This window comes from Heloderma suspectum, chromosome 1 (assembly GCF_057233095.1).
Source record: "Heloderma suspectum isolate Gila_16-S chromosome 1, 16-S_ref, whole genome shotgun sequence".
NCBI lineage: Eukaryota > Metazoa > Chordata > Lepidosauria > Squamata > Helodermatidae > Heloderma > Heloderma suspectum.
The window spans coordinates 440,550,588-440,574,978 of NC_139458.1; the positions used below are offsets into that span (position 1 = coordinate 440,550,588).

Below are 24,391 nucleotides of genomic sequence, written 5' to 3' on the forward strand. Positions count from 1 at the left end.
CCCCCTTGTCTCCCCCTCAGCAAAGCTCAGGGTGACCACTGCATTACCTGTGCCAAAACCCTGACTGAGGGTGGATCTAGAAACTCAGATTCATCCACAAGTGATGGGATTTGATCTGCCACCACCCTCTCAAGCACCTTGCCCAGGAAAGGGATGTTAGCTACTGGCCTATTATTATTCAGATCTGCTGGATCCAAGGATGTTTATTTCAGAGGTGGTCTCACCACTCTGACCAGCGGGGAAGAACTGATAGCCTTCCGAAACGAGCCAGCCATCCCCTCCCTGCTGGGTGTCACGAGCCACGAAGGGCAAGGGAGCTCGGGCTGACAAACCAGCACCTCATCCACATCCTTGGGGGGAGGCGTGCTCTGTGACACGATGGTGGTTTGAGGGATTTGCTCTGTAAAAATCGAATGAAAGGAAGAGGATCCCTGCCAAGGACACCCGTTTTGTGCTGCCGCTGCGCCCACAATTGGCTGATCCGTGACTTCTCTGGTTCGGCCCTTGGAGGCAGGTGTGCTCTGCGATATGATGGTGGTTTGGGGTGGTCTCTCTTTTAAAAATCATATGAAATCATGAGGATCTCTTTTTGATTTCATGGATCCTTGTTTTACTTCCTTCCAAACAAAATTATGCATAGTGGGGAGAATGTGGACAGGAAAACATTTTTCTCCCTCATAATACTTGGCCCAGCGAGGTCATCCCACAAAGCTGATTGGTGGGAGATTCAGGACAGGTGGAAGTACTTCACACAGCGCACGGCGGAACCACGGAACTCGCTGCCCCAGGGAGCAGTGATGGTCCCCATTCCGGCGGCCTGAGGTGGGGTTAGGCCAGTGGTTCTCAACCTTCCTAATGCTGCAACCCTTTAATACAGTTCCTCATGTTGTGGTGACCCCCAACCATAAAATTATTTTCGTTGCTACTTCATAACTGTAACTTTGCTACTGTTATGAATCGTAATGTAAATATCTGATATGCAGGATGTATTTTCATTGTTACAAATTGAACATAATTAAAGCATAGTGATTAATCACAAAAACAATATGTAATTATATACTGTGAAATATTTATTTCTAATTACAAATAAATGAAATTTTGTCTTGAAGCATGGAGTAGCATGGGTAACAGTCTTAATATAACAACAGTAAACTACATTGCTGCATTTTGCGACAGTATGTGTAAAAAGCCAACATCAGTGCGAAGGCTGAGTTTGCTTCTTTCTCACCAGATCAGAAATTCTCGGGGCAGTCTTTGCAAGAGCACAACGAAGATCATCTTCCACAACGAGTCTACTTCTGTATTTAGACTTGATAACCAACAAGCTGGAAAACCCTGTTTCACAAAGATATGTTGTTGGAAATGGAAGAAGGCGGCGTAACACAGTCTGAGACAGAACAGGATATGACTGCAAACACTTGATCCAGAATTTTGTAACTGGCATTGTAGAGAAATCAGTTCTTGCTGCATCGCTGTTAATAAGTTCAACGAACTCCTCTTGTGCTGTCTCAGGAACATCTTCAACTTTGACTGTGAATGGGCTTCTGGCAAGTGCAAATGGGATGTCAGGTAGATCTGGAAAGTACGATGAAATTTCGTCTGCAAGCATGTGCAAGTGTTCTTTCACAGAAATTATCATTGTAATCCTTTTGTTTGGTTCAATGTCATGTTCCTCAAAGAAAGCAGATAAGGTAGGCAACATGTAAATTTTATTTTCATCCAATTTTTTTTGTCAAAGCTGAAGTTTCATTTGGAATGATCGGATCTTTTCAGACAAATCGAGGCATGTTGCATTTGATCCTTGCAGTGATAAATTTAACTCATTCAAGATGGCAAAGATGTCAACCAAGTAAGCTATTTTATCGCTGAAAAGTGCTTTGAACTGCGGTCTTGCTTTCTGATTAAAAAACATTTTGAGTTCTTCACGAAGCTCAAAAACACGTTTTAAAACTTTTCCTCTCGACAACCATCTCACTTCAGTGTGAAATAGCAGAGCATTGTTCGGTGCATCCAACTCATTGCACAGTTGCGAAAACAGTCAACTGTTTAAAGTGCTCGCCTTTACAAAATTGACAGAACTTATGATGCTTTTCATTACTTCTTGTAACTCTTGCGGCAGCATCTTCGTTGCCAATATTTGCCAATGAATCATACAGTGAGTTCCTATGACTTTTGGTGACTCATTCAGTACCAAATGTTGAAATCCAGATTGATATCCTAGCATAGCTGGAGCACCATCTGTGCAAACACCACAAACCTTTGCCCAAGAGATCTTATGCTCTTTCAGAAATGAACCAACTGTGTCAAATACATCACGTGCAGTAGTTGTCGTTTCAAGAGGTTTGCAAAAAAGAAACTCATCTTCAAAGTCGCCATCATTAATATACCTCACGTAAACCAGTAACTGTGAGCAGTTTGCAACGTCTGTAGATTCATCAGGCTGGATACTAAATATTGGAAGTGGAGCAGATTTAATTTCCTAGATTACCTGATCAAGAGTATCAGCAGACACGTCATCTATTCTTCTGCGGACAGTGTCGTTAGATAAGGAAATTGCACTCAATTCGTAACAAATTCGTCTCCGATCGTAACTCGGACAGGGTCTTTGGCTGCTGGCAACAGTAAACCCTCGGCAACGGTGGGAGGTTTCATAGCTCTGGCGATGCTGAGCGCCACCGAATACGGAGCTTCAACGGCCGTCCGGCGCCCCCGGAGGGGCGGCTACCCAGGGCTACGCGGCCCGAGGGCTCTCTGCTGCGGGCCGATCCAGCGCCGCTCCTCTCGGGTCCAGCGCGCAGCCCGAGGGCGGGCCGGCGCAGGGGCCCGCCCGGCCCCGCATCCCCTCGCAGCGCGGCCCGCCAGGCGCTGCCCACGGGAAGCCGCCGGCGGGGCGCGAGCGCCAGAGGGGCGGAGGCCTCCGCGGCGGCGCTTCCCGCGGCCCGCCCTTTCCGCGCTCGGGGCCCGGGGCCGGAGACGGCGGCGCGCCGGGCGGGTGGCCGGGCGCGCTCCAGCGGCCTCCCGCGTGACCCGGACGGCGCAGGCCACGAGGCGGCGCCCGGGAGAAGGGCCCGCCCGCCCGCCGCGCAGCCGGCCGGAAGCTGGCGCCGTGCGCGCGCGGGCCGCCGGGAAGGCGCGGCTGGGCCGGCGCGGGGCGCGGCGCCCGCCCCTTGCGCGTGCGCTGTCGGCGTCGCTGCCGCGCGCGGAGGCCGGGCGGAGGGCGATGGCGGCGGCGGCGCCGGCCCGCTGGGAGGTGGTGCGCAAGCCCGGCCGGAGGGGGCCCGGCGGCCCCCTGGCGCGGAGGGCCCTGGGCGAGGCCAACGGGGGCCGCGCGCTGGCCCGGCCGCGTGAGTGAGCGGGCGGCGGCGGGGCGCCCTCGGGCGGGCGGGGCCCGTGGCGGCGGGGCCGGGCCGAGCCGGGCCGGGCGGGTCGGGTCGGGTCGCGCGCGCCCGCTGGCCTGACGCGCGCTCCCTCGCCCGCAGCTGCGGTGGCGGAGACGCGCTTCGAGCCGGGCCTCGAGAAGGCGGCGAAGAGGCGCAGCAAGGAGCAGGTGCCCCCGCCGCCCGGGCAGCCGCAGCGGCAGCGGCGCGCGGGGAAGAGCGCGAGGAAGCCGCCCGCCGCCGGCGGAGAGGCGCCCGGGCGCCCGCCCGCCCCGTTCCGGGCCCTGGAGGAAGCGCTGCGGGCGGTGAGTGGCGCTGGCGCGCCTGGCGGCGGCCCGGAGCCGGGGCGGGGTGGGCCGCGGAAGGGCCGCTGGGCGGCGGGCGGGGGGTCCGAGGGCCCTCCGGGGCGAGCGGCGCGCGCGGAGGCCCCGCGCTCGGGCGGCCCTGGCCCTGGCCGGGCACCGAGCGGCGGGCCGGAAGCGCCGCTCGCCGAGCGGACAGCAAAGGCGCCGGCGGCCGGTGAGCGGGGGCTGCGTCGCCTCCCTCCCGCTTCCCCGAGCGCGGAGGGCGACGCGCAGGGGAGCATCTCGCTCAGCCGGCCAGGAACGGGCTTGGAGCTGCGGAAGGGAAGCGGCGAAGAGCGCCAGGCCTGTCGGGGGCAGGCAAGCAGCTGCGGGGGCGCGTCTGTCAGTTCGTTTGCTGTTTCGCCTCGGCGTGTTAATTTATTATTTGTTTATTACTTTTCTATGCTGCTCTCCTGCAGAGCCAGCACACACGTTTTAAGTATTAAAAGGAACAAATCTTACCACCACCGCCCTGGAATGTAGTTCTCTCAAGTCGATTGACAGTGTCTTCGAGAACTGAAGGCATGAACTTCCTGGCCCTGGCTTCTCCTCTCCCGCCTCCCCCTGAGCACAGAGGTCTTAAGTATCCCATGGGCTCTTCAGGAGTTGATGCCCGAGCTCCCTGGCCTGGGCTTCCAGGTCTTACTCCCCGCAAACAACACTAATGCTGCCTTGCCAGCTGTTCATTTAGCTCTTTCCACCCAGCTTGATTTGGCAGAACTCCAGAAGGAGCTGGATAAAAGCCTGAGCCTCTTCCCAGAGAATCCGTCTGTGTGGGTCAAAGACTTGGCTGGATATCTGAACTACAAGCTGCAGGCCCCAAAGAGCGACCCCACCCTCAGCCAGCACTCTCACGGTCAGTGGCACCTTGGAAATGGCGTTGCTGTCAGTCATGCTCAGGAGGCTATTGTTACTGGGAGTGCCTGGTGCAGGCTTGGTTTGTGGCCTTCACAGCTCCTTGCACAGCGTCCTGACTTGGTGATTCATTGATTGCTAAAGGAAAAATGAGACAGATATTAGTAAAGGGCACATCGCTAAACTCTTGTATGTAGGATTTCAAATTCTGCAATTAGAAAAAATTCTGCAGTTGAATTAAGCCTTGTAAATAGGGGGGGATTGACACTATTTGGATGCTTCATGAATTTGTACAATTGAACAGTTTGTTCATTTATTTAATTTCTATACCCTGCTTCCACCAAAAACGGCGCTCAAGGCAGCTAATAATAATAAAATACAGATTGAAAATCCTATTTAAAATTTAACTTAGAAACACATCCATTCTAACAATTAAAACAACAATAAAAGATAGCACCCAGCCAAGTAAATGCCCTCTTATAGAGGGTCTCCATTTAGCTCTCCGCCACCCCCAAACCAGTTGAATTGCAGCTTCTTTTACAGAAGATCACACTGCCTTTGTCTTCTGTGCTTTGGGTGTCCTTCTGAACAGCACTTTTCCGGCAGGGCAGGGTCAGCTGAGCCTGCGGGGGCAGACGATCTAAAGGTGTTCTGTCTGAATCCACAGGGAGGTGGACTTTGGGCTTAATGATGATAGGGTTCTATTGACAACAGTGCAGCTACTTGGCTGGGGCTCTGCAAATGTTGTTGTTCGTTCATTTCTAGAACTCCAGCAGTGCAGGCAGGATATTTTGCTGGGCCTTCTGTTTTACTTTGCTTCCTCCACTACATTGTGCTGATTCTGTTGCTGATGGAGACAGGCTAGAAATTTTTGACTTTTTAAGAAAAAGTTCCCTCCCCTGCCAAAAAACGTTTCATCCCCCGGCCCCTGAGAGACTCATGTTAAAGAGTCGATATTTGTTGTAGAAGTTAGGCTGGCAGCCCTTGAAATCTGACAGGGCAAACCTCTCTAATGGACGTGTCAGAGCCCCTGGGCTTCCAAGTCCACCTCTTGCCTTGGGGCTGGCAAGGAAGTAACTGTGCCCTCTTCACTCCTTCTAGTAGGGTAGGCCAGGAAGAGCCGAGCGGCTCCTGCCATCTTTTCTGTACTTCTCCATCGCCACTGCTCAGTGTTGTCCTTGCATGGTCAAGGCCAAACGGGGCATTCCTGAGAGCCCGCTCAGGCCCTGATGGTAGCAATGCTGCTCATTCAAAGGTGGCCTCCTGTCCATGCCTCGCTGATGGCTTTGGCAGCCGTGGTAGTTGGTGAATGCTGGCTAAAATGCTTCCTTTACACCCCCCTGTTGTGTTTGGCTGCAGACTATCCCTATTGCCTTGTGAGCAGAGAGCTGAGGAGCATCATCAAGTCCCTGCTGTCGAAGTCTGTCAGTGTTCTGGAGCTTTTCTTTGACCACTGTCTTTACACAATGTTGCAAGAGCTGGACAAGAGTCCTGGTGAGCCTAGAGCGGAGCCCGCCCAGTCATAGGCCTCTGGGCTGAAGGTTCTGCCACGTGTGCTTCCTTGAAGAGAGAGGACAGCCAAGCGTGATCACTTGTGAACAAAGGGAGGGGTGCGCTGTGTGCAGCTGAGGGAGGCCGGCCGGCCGTGCGTCCACGTGGGGGATGCTCGGGAGAGGGGAAGGCACCCAAAGGGGCCGGGGCCACGCAGGGAGATGGTGAGCAACTCAGACTTCACATCTGCTTGGTTCCTAAAACTGTAATGTGTGACAGGGACGGGAGAAGGCTGTGCTGAAGCTGTGCGTCTCGGGGGGGGGGGTGCAAGATGTGAGCAGCGGAGGAGCACAAGCACTCGGCGGGGCAGTCTTCAGGCAGGAGGGCGCCAAGGGAGGGCGTGCAGGGATGCCCTTGGGCCCCTCCCAACCACACCCTTCCTTGCGTTACAGTGTGGGGAGCTAAGCAGAAGTGAAATTAGGTTTGCTCACTATCTCAGTATGTTCCTCCCCTCTCTTCCCTCCCAGTCTGGCCCTACAACAGCTACGTAGCTTTGCCAGGGGTCTAAGGTGGGCTGGAGGCCTCTGATCCCTGGGCTGTCAGGGTCTGCACTTGGAGAGCCCTAATGGTCTGCCTGGCTATCCTCCTCCTCCAGGGGAGTCACTGCATGGCTACAGGATCTGCATACAGGCTGTGCTGTTGGACAAGCCTAAAGTTGCCACAGTGAACTTGAGCAAGGTGAGTAGTTGGAGCTGCCCTGCCAGCCTGGAGGGCCCTTCTCCAGCTCATGTAGGAAGATATCTGTGGGTCACAGAGGGGCATCTCTGCAGAGCTGAGTTTTGAGGGGCCTTAAGTAGTGTGTGCTGCTCCAAGGAGCCAGGTCCAGCTCTTTGTCACTCTCCTGGGCTAGCAAATCAATGCTTCCAAAAGCTCCTTGCCTTCATTAGAAGGATGCAGCAAAAGTGAAAGCTCCTGCCTGGCAGGCGAATGGGCCCCCTTTTGTCCCAGAGCAGGGAGTCCCTTGTGGCATGGGGCTGGCCTAGCAGCCTCCCGCTCATTGCCTTCTGGGGGCCTGCCTTGCCTGCAGAAACCCCGAGGCTTAGTCCTGACATCTCCTCGACAAAAAGAGAGTTGGTTGCCTTGCGTGGCATCGGACTGTCTAGCTCAGCGTAGCTGACACTGACTGGCAGCAGTGGCTCTCCCTCCAGGGTTTCAGGCAGGATTCTTTTCCAGTCCTACCTGGAGCTGCTGGGGATTGAACCTGGGATTTTTTACACGCAAAGCAGGTGCTTTGCTGTGGAGCTATGGCTCCTTCCCTGAAAATAAAGGGTTGTATAAAATTGTTTCTGTCCATCAGCAAAATGGGCTCAACTGGTGGATGTCACCCATGCATGCCCCTCCACCTTGCACATGGGTGGTGCTGCTGCTGGTCTGCATCCCTTGGAGGCAGCATGTGTGAGCATTGCTGTGCCTTGGCCTCTGTGAACTGCTGGGAAGTTGGGAGCTGCTCCAACTGAGCTCTTCCTCAGAGGAGGGGTCCAGACTGCATGGACAGCGGCAGCGTCCCTCTCCTTTTCCAAAGGGACAGGAATTGCAAAAAAAGTGTGCAAAAAAGCCCTACGTGGGTTCCTCGCCCAGGTGCCTGCTCCACCTGCCTCCTCAGCAGGGCAGAGAGGCAACCCCCAGTTCTCTTTAACGGATGGAGCAGAACTGCCCCTCCTAGGAAGTCCTGCCGCCGCTGCTCGGCAGCCAGGTTGCCCTGAGCTCTTGCTCTGGCCAGCAGAAGCGAGGGTGGTGCTGCCCCATCTCGTCGTATGGCCACCCCTGGAATCAGCCCAGCTGCGGGGTGCGGATGCTTTTGTGTTTGAGGGCTCCCTGTCAGATGCAGCCAGGGGCCTTTGTCCCTGTTGCCTGGGGAGTTTCCCATAAGACTGCTCTGCATCCTTTCCTTCCTGCTGGGAGTGATGCATTAATGCTGCTGTCTTTGGCTTTTTTGCTTCAGTATCTCGAGCTGTTGAGGTCCCATCAGAACCGGCCAACCAAATGTCTCACAGTCATGTGGGCCTTGGGGCAAGCTGGATTTGCTGATCTTACAGAAGGACTTAAAGGTGAGGACAGCAGGATCTCCTGGGAGGGAGGGGGAAGGATTTCAGCAGGCCTCTTCGTGTGCACCAGACATCCCTTGTTTCATGTGCCTGGAATTTTGCAGCAGCCTTTAAAATTGGAGGGCGTGAGTGCTCTTTGTCCAGTCTTACCTCTTCATTTAACATCTGTATTTTGGACGGCCCAGCCATTCAGCTTCCTGAAGTTCCTATCCTCTTTAGACAGGAATAGTGCATATGAGGAAACGCTGCAAAGTCTGGGACTGTTTAGCTTAGAGAAAGGGTGGATAAGGGGAGGCACGATGAGAGGTTTATAAAATTATGCATAGTGTGGAGGATTTGGATTGGGAGCCATTTTTCTCCTATCATAATACTAGAACCCAGTGGGGTCATCCCATGAAGCTGTTTGGTGGGAGATTCAGGACAGATAAAAGGAAGTCCCTCACACAGCATAACTTGAGCACGCTCCGGGAGAGAGCGCAGGACAGGAAGGCCTGGCGTGCTATGGTCCATGGGGTCACGAAGAGTTGGACACGACTGAACGACTGAACAACAACAACACACAGCATATGGTTAAACTATGGAATTTGCTACCACAACATGTAGTGATGGACACCAGTTTGGATGGCTTTAAAAGGGGGTTGGACAAATTCCTGGAGGAGAAGGCTATTGATGGCTGCTAGTCCTGATGGCCATGTGCTACCTCCAGTACCAAAGTCAGTGAGCCTATCTACATCAGTTGCTGGGGAATGTGGGTATCAGTGTGCACTTGCCCTCATGTCCTGCTTGTGGGCTTCCCGTTGGGGTATCTGGTTGGCTGCTGGGCAAATAGAATCCTGGACTAGAGAGGCCTTTCACAGAATTGGAAGGAGCCATTTAGGCTATCAAGTCCAACTTCCTGTTCGGTGCAGGAAACCAGTTTAAAGCATCCCCTACCAATGGCTGTCCAGTCTCTGTTTGAACATCTCCACTTCAACACAGCCAGACTGAGAGTCCATCCAGCAGCTGCTTCACCCCCTAGGATGCAGTTCATCTGGACCTGGGGGCTTGAACTCATTTAAGGTGTCTAGATATTCCCTGGCCAACTCTACCAAGCCCAGCTGCAGTCCTGCCCCTTCAGCCTGCTTGTCACATATGCCAGAGCAGACACAGGTCCTGCTTTGGGCGAAGACTGAGCCAAAACAGACGTTGAACAGTTCTGTCTTTTCCTTGTCACCTCTCAGCATTATGCCATCTTTGCTGAGCAGCTGACCTACCTCCTTTTGTCCTCCTCTTACTTTGAACATATCTGAAGAAACCCTTTTTGTTATTCTTAGCTTCCCTCACCAACCTCAGCTCATTCTGAGCTTTAGTCTTCCCAAAACCATCTCTGCAATTCTGAGCTACCTGCTTGTACACTTCCTTAGTGACCTGTCCCTCCTTCCACTCTGATATGTGTCCATTTTGATTTTCAGATCACGGCTAAGCCTTCTGCGTAGCCACATTGGCTTCTTCTGTTGCCATCCAGCTTTTTCGTCATTGGGATTGTTTCTGATTGCACCTTTAGTATCTCTTTTTTTTAGGAACTCCCATCCCTCTTGAACTCCTCTTCCTGTTAGGTTTTCCTGCCATGGAATCCTACTCATCGTTGCCCTGAGTTTATTAAATCTACTTTCCCGAAGTCCAAGGTACACATTTAACTACACTCTGCTTTAGCTTTCCTTAAAACATGGTCATTTTCTCTCAAAGTTCCTGCTACTTTCACCTTATCAACTAACTTCCCTATTGGGCAGAATCAGGTCAAGGATGGTTGATCTCCTCATTCCTCCTTCCACCCTCTGAAGAAGAAAATTGTCAGTAAGGCAAGTTAGGAATTTCCTGGAGAGGGCACACTTGGCAGAGTTTGTTCCCCAAAGTATATTAGGGTAATTAAAGTCCCCCATTATTAGTACTTCATGCTTCCTTGAAATCACTGGAGTTTGCTTTTGGAAAGTATCATCCACATCTCCTTGGTTGGGCGGTCAGTAGTAGATGTCAGGGTGGACACTGAGCCCATAGAATCCCAGAGTAGTTCTGATTCTGAGGAAGAGCAGTCGCTTCTGGGAGAGGAGCACGCTCCTCTTTCCCAGGGCCCACAGCTGATGGAGATTCCTCCCACCAGCATTCCTAGCTTAGATAGCAGTCCAGGGAGTGACAGAGCTCAGGTAGCAGACTTGGTGGACGCGCGACGCCGACGCAGAGAGCAGCGTCAAATGGAGGGCGCAGAAAGGAGGCATAGTGCCTGTTTGGCACGCAAACAACGGCTGCGCCCAGAGGATCCAAGGGAAAAGGGGAGGGACTCTCCCTAGTCCTTAAGTTCAGGGGTGTGCCAGTAATTCCCTTTCAAACGGGGACCAACTGTTCCAACTTAGGGCATAGGTACTGTGCTGCTTAGATCTAGTTGTTAACGGTAGAGTTGTCAACCTCAAAAAGAGTCTAAAAACAGAGCTGTCCTGAATTAGGTGGGAATGCTTGTTGGGTTCTTCAGGCATAAAATAATGAATCTTGCTTTATTAATCAAGAGTTTAAAAAATCCTGCAAGCTGACATGCATGGTAGTTCTCCAAGGAAGTCTCAAGGAACAAGATCTTGCCAGGAACCTAGTAATGGCTAGAATTTTCTCCTAAACGCTTCTCCAAAAAAATATTTAGAATCCTGCATGTTCCAGAAACAGGTCATCCTCTGAGTGAGAAACTCCTGTTATAGTTTCCAATCTGTTAGATCGTTTTCCTTGGCCAAGAGGTCAGTGACTTAAGTATATTAATTCGTCCTTTGATTTTGAATTAAAGCAAAATAATAAACAGCACTTAATGTTTTAGCTTTGACTCTGACATGGAGGTCACAAAACTACCTGGGAGCATGGGAAGGAGATGCGATAATATTCTTGGAATTGTTGTCGTTAGAGTAGAGCAGTGAGTCTGTCTTGTGCACTTGGACCTGCAAGGCAAAATAGTGCCTCACTACAATATTAAGAATGTCGCTGACCTGTCCAGGGTTTCTGTAAGAGGCCTTATTAATCCCTAGCTATTGCAGCTGTTTCCTGTAGTTCATGTAAAAGAGCAAACTGGTCAGAACACCCGTGTGTGCCGTTTCTCATTGGAAGGTTTTTGCCTTTGCAGTCTGCAGCATCGCACTTTGGGTAAAATTCAAAGAAAAATATTAGCGGGTTTTTCACACACAGTTTCTGAGGAGCAATACATCCCACTCTGCCTGTCTTCAGAAATTCCCTTGGGAATGTTTAAGGGGATTCCCACTCTGTGAAAGTGGTGGGGCGGGGCTTCAGGCATGCATCTTTCATTGCATCGGTAGTTACGATATACTGTATCTCTATGCTGCCTTTCGGCCAAAAGGCCCCCAAAGCGGCTCACAAAAATTTATAAATACAATATTCAAACAATACACTAAATACAAGTTTAAAGCAGAAATATCACAACAGCTGTTTAAAACTAAAACAACTAAAAACCCTGCAGCCCAAACACACCTTCTATATATCCAAAAGCAAAAACCCATCAGCAAAAATGCCAGAGTAGAGCTGGAATAATCCAGGGCTGCTTATAAGGTTTCCGAGGCAAGGGGATAGGCAGAGCACATGAGGGGGGCGGGGAATGGCTTGGTTGGAACAGTTTTATTATTTATTTGTTTGTTTGTTTGTTTCATTTCTATACCGCCCAATAGCCGAAGCTCTCTGGGCGGTTCACAAAAAATTAAAACCAAACAGCACACAATAAAACAATTTAAAATATATAGAACATTAAAACCACAATATAACAATGCAACCACAATAAAACCTAGCAGCAGTGCAGGCATTTAAAATACAATTTTAAAACAGCAAAGCTAAAAGTTTAGAAAGCTAAAATGCTAAAATGTTTGGGAAAATAAAATGGTCTTCACCTGGTGCCAAAAGGAATACAATGTAGGTGCCAGGCGAACCTCACCAGGGAGCTCATTCCAGAGCCAAGGTGCCACAGCAGAAATAGCCCTCCTCCTAGTAGCCACCCACCTCACTTCCTTTGGCAGAGGCTCACGGAGGAGGGCCGCTGACGATCTTAAGGTCCAGGCAGGCACATATGGGAGGAGGTGATCCTTCAGGTAACCTGGCCCCAAGCCGTTAAGGGCTTTAAATGTTAACACCAGCGCTTTGAATCGGGCCCGGAAATGGACTGGCAGCCAGTGCAGCTGGAAAAGTACTGGCGTAATATGAGCTCGCAGGCCAGTCCCTCTTAACAATCTTGCTGCCCTATTTTGGACCAGCTGAAGTTTCCGGATGGTTTTCAAAGGCAGCCCCACGTATAACGCATTGCAGTAATCCAGACGAGAAGTTATCAGAGCATGGATAACTGTAGTAAGGCTATCTCTGTCCAGATAAGGGCGTAGTTGGTATATCAGCCTAAGCTGATAAAAAGTGCTCCGTGCCACTGAGTTCACCTGTGCCTCAAGTGACAGTTCTGGATCCGAACAGTGCCTCCTAAGCTGCAGCTCCAGCCTTGCTTTTAAAGTTTCGGGGGGGGGGGGGGGACACGGACAAGCGGAACAGGGGTAATTGGGAGGGGTCAGGTGTAGCATGCCTTGTAGTTGTTCAGGCAGGCATTTGGGGTGGGTTAGGGTATTTTAGAAAATGTTTTTATTGTAAAATTTTATTGTTTTAAACTGTTTTATTATATGTTGTACATTGCCCAGCGTGGCTGGATGACCAGCCAGATGGGCGATTAATAAATTTAATAATAATAGCATGAGTAGGGAAAGGTGAGTATCACCTTTCCCTACTCATCACATTGCTAACAGCAGTGTGTGAGCTATCCTATAAAGCAGGACACACATAAGAGTCGCACGATGGGGTGCAGCCATGTGGGATGGTTGTTCCCCAAAGCATCTGGCTTTGTGAGGGAAAAGGAAGGCAAGGCTCAGCCCTGAGGCTCTCCAGGCGGGACCTGTGGCTAATGGCTGAGCAAGAGCCTGAAGGGGCTGTTCCAGCCCAGTGAATTGCACTACCCCTTTTCTGCCCCTTTCCCACCGGCACAGCCAAAGAACATGTTGTGTGGTCTGCAGCAGCCTTATGAAGCACTGCCCTGAGCTCCATCATGAAAGAAAAGCAAGGGTGTAAATGTAGGGTTTTTTAAAAGTGCTGTTGTACCATCTCTTCTCTCTGCAGTGTGGCTCAACATTATGCTTCCGGTTCTGGGCATGAAATCTCTCTCTCCATATGCCATCACCTGCCTGGATCGGCTGCTGATGTGAGTTGCTGCGTACTTGGAGGGTGTTTTTGTTGGCAGCCGTCCTGGGGCATCTTGACTTGACACTGTTGCTCCGAGGTCCTGTGGGCGGTTTCCCCCTTGCCTCCCTCCACCACCAAATACCCCGCAGATCTTGCTTCCATGTGCATGCAGCAAGGATCCATGAAAAATGTCCATCCATTTTCCTTTTGCATATAGCCTGCAAAACAGCTGATGTGAAACGGAGGGAACAAGAGCTCCCTTGCTGGTGGCCAGAACAAAGCTAAATGCACGACATCCTGCTGTGATGCCTTCCCACAGCCTGGCAGTGGAGCTGCAGCCCCTTTGCAATCAGCCGCTGCGCGGTCATGTGTCTTTGCCCTCTGTGTTCCTCCCTTGTGGTCACGGTTTAAACGTTGGTGGCCTTTCGCTGTGGAAGGAGCCAGTGATGTGGGTTTTCCAGAAAACTTTCCATGGCAAATTAGGTTCATTTTCATAAGGAAAAAATCAGCTTGTGCTGGAAAACGTTCTGATGCCCTAGAACAGGAGTGGGCAACCTGTGGGCCTCCAGAGGTTTAGGCCTACAACTGCCATCCTCCCTCACCACCACTGGCTATGCTGGCTAGAGCTGATGGCAGCTGGAGGCCACCACAAGTTCTCCACCCCGGCCCTGGAGAGATCTAATTTAGCATAGTTATTTTACTTGTCTTTAGTGAACAAAGTTTAAAAAGTACCCCCATGTCAGTTTTGTGCCCCAATACCCCACAGGTATTTGGCCTGAAATATTTGAGGGGAAAATTAAAGCTTGTTTAATGTGATTTAAGTGTTACATTATGTAGACATTTGTATTGGGATACATGTAAAAATTTAAAGATAATGGTATGTGCTTCCCTCACATGGTTTAAATTTACAAAAAACGCAAAGGTATTGAAAACGGTTGACATGCGTGTTGATTTTAGCAACCCAAAGAACTGAGCACGATGCGCTGCAGCCTCTCGCCTCTTTCCGCAGAGTTCAGTGCTCTCCACGGAGGTGGTTGGGGCCCCTTCAGTTTCGCCGTTGCTGTTTATTAGTTCCATTTCATTCTGAGACATACAGATATTTCAGGGACACACGTGTATTCTTTCACATGCTGGTTAAGGATAATCACCTGAAAAACATCTGAAACTGCCAAGCTTACCTAATATGTATTTGTGGTTGGCATGAGTTCATTTTTACTAATGGACTTATGAAATGGAAAATGTTCCGTTGAAAAATAAAGGACTGGAAAATTTGCTGCCCCACATCCCTGGAAGGAGCTGACATTTAGCCCTGAGGGGGGCAGGGGCTCCCTAGGCAGGGGCCCGTGTGCTGGTGCAGAGGCAGGGAGCTCAGCATGCCAAAAGCTGCAAGCGGTGTTGAGTCAACCCACAGATCGCCAAGTCCTCTGCTCACAAGTGCTGGGTTCATGGGCTGCTGGACATCTTCCTGGGAGATTTCCTGCAGTGGGAAACATGAGCTGAATGAGGCTCCTAGAAGGATACACCCTGTGACTTCTGGCAAGAGGGAGCCCATCTGCGACTGTGGGGTTGGATGGATGGTGCGGAGTTCCTTTCCTGCCATTAGAACGTCGCCTGGGGGACGGGGGGCTGTGTCCTGCGAGAGACTGGCTGAGGGGAAGAGTCCGTAGTGGTGCTTGTGGGGTACGGCTGAACTGTCCCAGCTGAGACACACCGCTTTCTCTTTGGCAGGATGCATCCCAACTTGACAAAAGGCTTTGGCATGATAGGACCCAAAGACTTCTTCCCGCTCTTGGACTTTGCCTACATGCCCAACAACTCCTTATCTCCCAGGTATGGCAGCCAGAAGGAGATCTGCTTCCAGTCCATGTGCATGAAGCGTTGGCCCTTCCCCGAATGTGGCCCTGGGGGGTGGGGTGTTGTGCAGTGGAAGTGCCTTGTAGTGTCTCTGGGGCAAAGAGAGGCCGGCAGGCTTGCTGCTGCTTGAAAAGATGGGTCTTCCCTTTCGCCACCGTTTGGGTCTTCAACGTGGCTTCTGAATATGTCTAAACGGGGGGGTTCTTTTCAGTCTGAGCAGGGGCATGTCTCACGTGTAGGTCTTTGGCCCTGGAACAAAGCAACAGGCTCTCTTGTCCTGGGCCAGCGGGTCTTATGGCTGGCATCGCCTCAGCGGTGGCAGCTGGCAGAGGGCATGCCCTTCCTGGGAGCACAGCCACATGGAGCAGAGGACAGCCTCTGGCTCAGGACTGCTGCTCTGGCCACACTGTTCTTCCCACAGACAGCTGGCTCGATGGCCCGCAGAACGCTCACAGGAGCAGGCACGGCGGCGTTCCCTCCTGCGTTGCCAGCGGTGCTTCTGGCTTCACAGCAGCGGTGACTGAGGGAAAGGGAGGGGAGAGCCAGAGCTTGTGTCAGGCTGCCCAGCGGGCTTTCTGTGTGGGGGCTAGGTGGCCACCTCCAGTGGTGGCAAGTGTGAGGTAAAGTGCACAAACCACCACATGTGTGACGTTTTCTCTATCCCAAAAGAGCAAAATGGCTGGAGGATTTGCACCAATTGAGCCATGATTGCCAGGTGGCAGTATTCACACACACACACACACGCACAGGCTAGTAGTTTACAATAGCCTTCCCCAACCGCGTGCTCCGGATACTTTGGACTGCAAGTTCTGCATCCCTGACTCTTGGCCATGCTGGCTGGCGCTGGCAAGCGGCGCTGTGCAATGTTTGGGAGGTGCCAGGCTGGGGAAGGCCATGCTGTGCAAGGCGGAGCCTCAGGCCGCGCAGCCACGCCTTTCGCTCCGCCCCTCCGTCTTCTCTGTGGCTCTTGCAGCGAGGCGAGTGTTTCTCCGGCTTCGGCCTGTGACTTTGAAATGGCATCTAGTTAAGGTTCTCTCCAGAGTCAGAGGGTTAGCAGTTCTCCCTTACCTGTATTCTTCTTTGAGAATTAAAAAGGGGATTTTTAAATCGCATAAAAGGGGGAAGTGTGATGGTGGGGGCAGTGGTCAATAAATCAATATTTATTTAGAGTAGACTCACATCCCACCATACCACTTAGGATCAGTAAAAGGAACCGGTCAGCAGAATTTCCCTCAGAAGTTCTCTTTGGCAGTTGTGGTGCCAATTTGAGAGCTCACTCAGTTTCTCTTTTGGGTTTTGAAGCTGCTCTGAAGTCAGGAATGGGCATCTTGTAGGCCAAAACCTCTGGAGCATCATGTCTCCCATCATGCCTCACCATTGGTTATGCTGGCTAGGGCTGCTGGGAGTTTTAAGCCAAAACATCTGGAGGGCCACCTGATGCCCACTCCTGTCTGAAGTGGACTCATGGAGATCGGATGCCGAAGAGGCTGCAGCTGTAGTGTTGGTGGTCTGCGCATGCCTGCCTTCCCACAACCGCAGCGGGGTTGCTGACAGGTGGAGCACAGTGGCAGCTGTTCCCCTTGGGTTTCTGGGGTCTGACCACCCTCCCCATGGCCTTGGGGTGATACAAGCTGTGAAGCCTGTTCAACTGCCTTCATGTGGGGCAAGGGTGGCATCATTGTTAGGGGCCCAGTACTGCTGTTCAAGCGCTGGGGTGACGGAGGGGAAATGTGCCGGCTGCATACAGCAACTGAGGCTTCGTTGCACATTCCCTGCACAATCAGCAGATCTTTTGGAAAGATCTTTCGATAGCTTGGCTCCGAGGCTGCTGGCCTTCCTTGCAGGGGAGGTTTGCCCCCAGCAGCGGGGGCACCTTTCTCCCGTGGGGGCCTTGCTGGGCTGATGCAGTCTCTCTCTTCAGCCTTCAAGAGCAGCTCCGGCACCTGTATCCCCGCCTGAAGGTGCTGGCCTTTGGGGCGAAGCCTGAGGCCATCCTGCACGCTTACTTCCCATCCTTCCTCTCCAGGACCGTCCCCAGCTGCCCCTCTGGCACAAGGAAAGAGGTGAGGCCAAGGGGAAGCTGGACAGGGAGGCACAGGACACACCAGGCTCCCTCCAGCTGCTGGTGGGGCTGCGGTGTTCAGTCCAGCAAGTGAGTTAGATGCTAAAAGGCGCTCCCAATTCATTATATTGGGGCCATGGGTTTAATTTTGCCTTCAGTTCTTGTTCAACCCTGAGGCCGCCAACACCTGGTCTCCTCCTGGAACAAGTAGAGAAGGGGGACTGAGGATGGTGGCTGCAGGCACCGCCAGGGCCCTCCCTGGGAGGCTCAGCTCCAGGTTTTCCTGGCCCAGCTGTCCTCTGCTGAAGCCCCTGCTTCTTCCCCTCATTCAGGGTGTTAGACGACAGGGTGGAAGGCGGGTGTGGTGAGGGATCCAGCCACACTGGAAGGGAACTGGCAACAGGGGCCAGGTGCAGACACCCCCTTTCCAAAGATCTGGCACTCCAGACTGCAAACAGACCAGTTGGATTGACTTTCAGCTGGCTGAAGAGCAGCAAATGCTGCAGCGCTGGATTCTTGGTTGTATTTATGCGAAGCTGTATACAGATTAGGGTTCCTACGACAGTTCCTTTAATCTGAGCCTCTTGAATCAGAAACTGGGGGGCTCAAGGCAGGCTCATGGTGTGGGAAGCTCCCTTAGCCCAGGCCAGACTATGGTCCACTCTGAGTGGTGATGGTTTCTCAGGGCCTCAAGTGGAACATCCGTCCTTCTAGCTAGATGCGTGCATGCAAAGCTTGCGCTTGGCCGTTGATTTGAGGGAATGCAGAATGGGTCCGTGCTCCCCCCCCCCCCCGCAATCCCTCTCTCTGCTGCAGAGACAGAGGTACCAGGAAATGGTGTCTGAAGAGCAAGGGGCTGCAGAGCATGCGAGAACCACACAGCACAATGTTCCTGTCCTGTCGTGTTCCCCCCCCCCCCCCGGTTTAGATCTAGCCTGCCTTCTCTCAAAGTCCTGGGGCAGGAAATGGCCTGGAATGGATAGATCTGGGGAGAACTCTCTTCAGGCCCCCTGATGCTGCATGCAATGTGGAGAGAAGCCAGCTCAGGAGGCGACATAAGGCACCAGCTTGCTCACGCCTGTATGTCCTGGAGAGAGGGGAAGAATGTGAAGATAGGCAGGGAAAGCAGCACTTCCAGGAGCCGGACCTTGGGAGCCCCAGAACATCATATATACATCCAGCTCTCTTGAAGCCAATGGCATCCTTGGGTCCCGTGGCTGTCCTGGGATTTTCTGTGTCTGAGCATTAAGCCTCCGAAAATAATTCTGCTCTTGTCCTGTGTAGCTGCTGAACTGTTTGACCGAGTGCCTCCACCTCGATCCTCTCAGCTTCAGTGTCTGGAGGCAGCTGTACATCAAACACCTCTCACAGTCAAGGTAAGACTCAGCAAGGGCCACGACTCGACTGCATGGAGAACTTGCCAAGCTTATGTTCTGTATCATATCAATCCAGCCTGTCATCAGGATGCTGGTTGGCATTTTGACAAGGGCTGTGTTTCTAAATGATAGAAAGTGAGAAGGCAGCCCAAGAGTGGAGGAACCTCTCCCGTTTCCCCGTGGGATCTGTTCTGTTCAGTGCTGTGTGGCTGGTGCGCCTTCCCTGGGCCCGTGTGTGCAGCTTCTGAGCTCTGATGGCCAAGTGGTCGATAGACTTGGCTCTGAAGTCTTTGCTTTGCTTTCCCAGCCTGCTCCTGAATCACTTTTTGGAGACCTGGGACAACACTTCCAAAAAGGTTTGTGGTCTCTTGCTCTTCAGCCAGGGAATGTATTTTGCTTGGGGGAATTGGGTTTGCTGGACACAGAGAAGTGTGATGAATTTCCAGTCAGGAGCGACTGCACCTGATATCCAGCCAAGGTCGGGCAGATACAGGGCAGGACCCCATTTCAGTATGCTACAAAATCTTTGTGGCAGCACTAATATTTAGTTGTGCCACCTAATGAGCGCTGATTGTCACTGTCAGTAATTTTTGACTTCACTGTTTACAGTTCTCCCCCCCCCATGTACTGTCTATAACCTTGAAGCTCTCTAGAATCTTTCTCAGTTAAAGCACATAGGTATTTCACATAGGTATTTCACATTCAAATACCAGGCACATAGGCCTGGTATTTCATCACCCTCCTTCAGCTGGCTGTTTTTGTAGGCTTGCAACCTTCTTTGTGTGGTTGGGGCAAACGCTGCTGCTGCGTCATGGTGGTGTTTGTGGACCTTTTCTAGGTGCGAAAATCTTTACAGGAAACTGTTCATTCCTTCAAAGTCATGAATGAAGAGCTGGCCATGAAGGGACCAAACAGCATTCAAGATGTGGCAGCTTGTAGAACTGCCTGCAAGGTAATTTCCATGCTTGGAAGGGGCACATGGGCCAGGAAACCCATCGGGATGCTCAGAGCTGCTTCCCTGCTCTGCAACATTGATTCCTCTTGGTTTTGTTCCTTTAGAACCTGCTGCTCAAGATGAAAGCCAGCAGCTTTCCTTGGCCTCGGCTGCTGCTAGTCCTCCTCATACTTACTGCTGGGTTTCTGATGCACGACGTCCGGACCCATGGCTCCTTCCAAGGTGAGGCCCTGCTCATGGAGGAAAGCAGGGAGGGTGCCTGAGAGGAGGCTCCCCAGCTCCCTTTGTACACCTGACGGTGAAGCACACCCAGATGCCGGGGGGCCGTCAGGTGAGCCTTGGACATCATCCTGCCTAAGGGAGTCCATTCCTGTGTTTTCCAGCATCTGCCTCCGCACGTGTGCTCCGCTCCTCTGGCATCCTGTCAGCATCCCAGCAAGCCTGGGTCAAAGTCTCCCATTTCTGTGTGGCAGGCTGCAGGTCAGTGGCTGGCTCTGGCTCTCTTTCAGCACGGAGGCACAGTAGGAAGCCCCTTTGGCTAAAGAGGGACCAGGCCAGATCAGCACTTCACAAGCTGATTGTGGGACAGAGGGAGGCCCTTGTACGTGGCGCCCTTTCCTAGGCGAGGTCTGATCCCATCTCCCCTCCCTCGTCCCTGCAGCTGGCTAGAAGCAAATGTGCCGCTTTACTACTCTCACGTGGCGAAGGCGCTGGGACCAGACCTGGAGCTGGTCTGGGCCAAGGCAAATGAAATGGCTGCCTACATCTCTGGGAAGTGCTCTGCTCAGCTAGCCTGGCTCAGAGACCACCTCCCCAGGCTCATCGAATGGGTAAGGGTGGTGCCTCCTCCAGCTCCCTGCCAGCTTGCTAGCTAGACATGAGAGATTGGAATTGGGGGGCTCCTTTCCATCTGCCGCCGTCCACCATCTCCCGACAATCCTCTGTGCTTATGTCTGTCGCTTTGACATGGCAGTGAAGTCCAAAAGGCGATGTCGGCATGGATGGAGGATTATTGGGACCGGCTGAGGGATTCAGATGGAACAGCGCAGAGCTGGACTCTGTACCGGCAACGCTTTGGGTGGGTCCATTGCTCCAGCATGGTAACACAGGCAGGCCGTGTCCTATCCAGCAGTGTCTCTTTGGCCCCTTCTTACCTAGGCCCCCAAGGGAAGTGGGAAGGCCCACTCACTGGTACGCAGCATTGCAGGTGTGGTCTGCCCTGCGTCCCAGCGGCTCACGTGGGCCTTGCGCCCCCCAGTTCCAGCTGCACATGTGGACCTGCACACACAGCGCCCGTCTGCTGCAAGCTGCCCTGAACCCTTGGCGTAGCAATGCGCGTGGTGGCCTTGGAGCTCCCCATGGAAGAGGGTCCTGGGCTGTGGCTGTTCGCCAGGCCAGAGGGCTGGTTTCTCTCCTGGTGTCTGTTTTCTGGCTCCTACCATGTCTCTAGCCAGCGCCGAATGTTGCCCAGCTGAGCAGCCTTGTCTTCTCTGCCAGCTCCAGACCCAGCTTCCGGACGCTGTGCTGCATGGAGCAGAGTGCCTCAAGGAGCTGCTGCTCTTCCTCATGCGGAACTACTGTCTGCCCGCCGTGGAGCACGTTGCTGAGTCGCTGGAGGGCGTCTGGAGACTCTGGATGGCTTCCTGCAAGTGAGTGCTGTGGGCACATCCCAGGCCTTGTGCAGAGCAGAATTTGGTCCTTCCTGCCATGTTCAAGAGAAGTAGGAATGGAGGAATGATCCAGTCTGTGGGGGTGGGGGGGAGGGAGCCCGCTTCAGGATCCCCTCTTAGGGGGCTGCCCAAACTGGCTCTGTCAAGAGATGCACAAGGCAGACTCCCAGATTGTCCAGGAGGGACCACTGGAAAGATGAGGGGCGTGCTGCTGGCACTTACAGGGCACAGGGCTGTGTGTCTTTCCTAACTAGGATTGGGGCCACTTTGAGGGGGCCAGGCGGTAGCTGCCCTCTGACTTTTGATCAGAGTTCCAGAGCAAGGTTGAATAGGCGGCTGCCACCACCGCTACCACCAAGGCAGCCACCTTCAGCCTGGTGCCCTCCAGGTGTTTGGGACTATCTCTCCCAACATTCCTGACCAGTGGCCATGCTGGCTCGGGATAATGGGTGAAGTCCAAAACATCTGGAGGGCACCAGGTTGGAGAAGGCTGTGCACCAGGTTGGAGAAAGCTCTGGGAACCTGCCCAGCTTGGTATCTTTGCAACTTCCTCATGCCACCTTCCCCACCCTCCAAACTTTTTGGACTGGAACTCCCATCATGCCCAAACATTTGCTATTCTGGTTGGGGCTGATGAGAGTTGTAGTCCAAAACAGCTGAAGGGACTTGGGTTGGAGAAGGCTACCCTAGTGCTTGGCAGTGGGATGCCCATGTCTCCACACCAGCCCGTTTGCCTAGGCAGAGGGGCAGTGGTCTGAGTGCCAGCAACTGCCGTCTGCCCTCCTTTGCATGTCTGGTTCATGCCCAGAGCGTGGCACTGTCAGCTTCTGAACGGCCTCTGTTCCCTCTTCTAGTGGCGAAGGGACCTGGGACTGCTTGAGGAAACAGCTGATCAGCCTCACCCATTTGTCGTGGACGTACCTGCAGGATGCAACTGTGGCCATCAAGGACTGGGCCATGGCCACCATCTCTGGGCACTAGCAGCGGCCATGGGGTCAGGAGCTGGGTGTGAGCTTAGGGTCGCTGTTGTCTGGGTGCCGGGGACCGCAGGATGTGCCAACGAAGTGCTGATGGCAGGGCGAGGAATGGTCCACTGTTAACCTGCTGCTGCAGCCCAGGTCTCCAGGCTTCGCACCGCCTTCTGTGCTGTCTGACTTGTTCTTGGCTCAGGCCTTGCCATGCGAGTTGCTTGGGCTGAAGGCGAGACAGCAAAGCACGCCCCCTCTGCTGTCCCTCCACTTGCAGGTGGGGAAGCACGTCCTCACCCCTGCCTTCAGCACTAAATTGGCTGCTGGGTCACGGACCCGCACCCTCGCCCATCCCTATATGCATAGAGCTCCCTTTCCTGCCCTCAGCCTTTTGCCTACAGCTCCTGGAACAGTGGTGGATCATCCCAGACATCCCGAGCCAGGCCAAAGGTCTTGTGCCCATTTCGGATGCCCTCTTGCTAATTTTCCTTCCCCCATTGTTCATTTCCCCTCCTCTCAAAGGGTGGTTGATTATGTTGCTGTGGGAAGTTGCCCCTACATGCTGGGAGCCAGGGCTCTTGGCCCTCTCCCCTCGAGCTGCCTTTGCCTTACTGTGGGCCCAGGTTACACCACGGGGTGCTCCCACAGGAACTGTGGCTTAAACTGAGGGAATCGGGAGAAGGGTACAGCATGGAGGAGGGTCAGTGAGGCTAGTAGGTCTCTCCCGAGATTACTCTGATAAAGTGGGGTGAGCTGTGACTGAAGCTGGGCGGAGGGGGCATTGTCTGCGGCTCTTCACACTTCCGGCAAGGCGCTTGCAAGTTCCATAGAGGGCAACTCTGCTGCCTGCTGCTTTGGTGGAAAACTTGCCTGGACTGTCCCTGGGGGGAGGAGTCGGGTGGGGGCCTGTTGGGCAGCATTCCCCTGCTGCCTCCTTCTTCCCCTGCCTTTTCACACTGTCACAGTCTCTTCCTGGGCAAGTGAGCAAATGACTTATATGTGGCCTTCTGGCTTTGAGATATGGCCTGTGGCTGTATCCTGAGGTGTCCTTGTCCCTCCCTCAGCCAAGCGAAAGGATGAACCCTGATGCATGGGTTGACGAGAATAATCGATTGGTGGAAGCTTCTTCTCTCTGGCCCGTTCACCAGGTGTTACAGGCCCTGCCAGACTCAGGTGCAAATCTGGAAAAAGCATGTTTGCTTCCCAGCGCATTTCTCTCCTTGCCTCAGCCAGACTTACAAAGGTGACGGGACTCAGTCATGACAACGGCGTGCGGCTCTTGTCACGTGCAATAAAGGAAAATATATTTGGTTATGTTACCTGCTTTCATGATGTTTGTTTTTGCTGTCAGGCAGAGGCATCAGGAAACTAGGGCACACCAGGGCCTGTGCTCGAGATGTCTGTCCCAGATCTCCAGGGCTCGGCTAGGTGCTTACAAAGTCACTCAGGCTGCCTTTTCCCTGTTACTTGGGCAGGCAAAGGTCAAGCACATTTGTGACTTGTTTGGGTTTGTTTTTTGGAGCTGGGGCATGGCACAACTGGCCCAGGCCAGTCAGAGCGAGCCAGCAGCCTCCTTTCACCATCTTAGCAGACAAATGGCTATTTGCAAGTAGCAGTGAGAACTGCTTCGCTGCAAATCCGTCAAGAAAATAGGCTCTAGGGCACGGCCTCCTACTGCCCTGGTAGTGTTTGTACGCATTTGCTAAAGGGGAAGGGCACTGGTTGGAAAGGGGTTCTGCACCATCCTCCCTGCACCCCCTGGACAAGTTGAACCACCGTTTGTGGATGAGGCAGTGGCGGCAGTGGCATGCAAACCAGTTTAATGGTGTTACAGTAAAGACTGCTGAAAATACCAGGGTGTCGGAGGGAGAAAATGATTGGGCTTGCTGGCAGGAAACAGACTGTTTTGTGAGGGTGCAGAGAAGCTGGGTTTGTACTGACAACCAAGGAATGTGTCATGTTAACACGTGTCCTCAACCGTCAATGCAAGGGACTTGTGTGGGGTTGGCCAGGGTAATGTGGAAAACAAACTGCTACGGCATATTAAAAACTAACACAGAGGAAGGAATTCCTCTTCTATCATGGTTCCTTGCTGCATTCTCTGAAAA

The 24,391-nt window shown here is 52.9% G+C and overlaps 1 protein-coding gene across 1 annotated transcript; it reads left to right on the top strand.

Annotated features, from left to right (window-relative positions):
• Positions 1–1,054: 1,054 nt before the first annotated feature.
• On the top strand, positions 1,055–23,602 carry TMEM214 (transmembrane protein 214). Its single transcript, XM_084834627.1, has 17 exons — positions 1,055–3,344; positions 3,480–3,682; positions 4,427–4,577; positions 5,936–6,070; positions 6,723–6,805; positions 8,070–8,175; positions 13,336–13,417; positions 15,127–15,228; positions 17,174–17,315; positions 18,599–18,690; positions 18,998–19,046; positions 19,529–19,642; positions 19,750–19,867; positions 20,029–20,125; positions 20,307–20,475; positions 21,143–21,294; positions 22,170–23,602. The coding sequence occupies exons 1-17, from the start codon at positions 2,663–2,665 to the stop codon at positions 22,294–22,296; spliced, it is 2,604 nt and encodes an 867-aa protein (XP_084690753.1). The 5' UTR covers positions 1,055–2,662; the 3' UTR covers positions 22,297–23,602.
• The last annotated feature ends 789 nt before the right edge of the window (positions 23,603–24,391 follow it).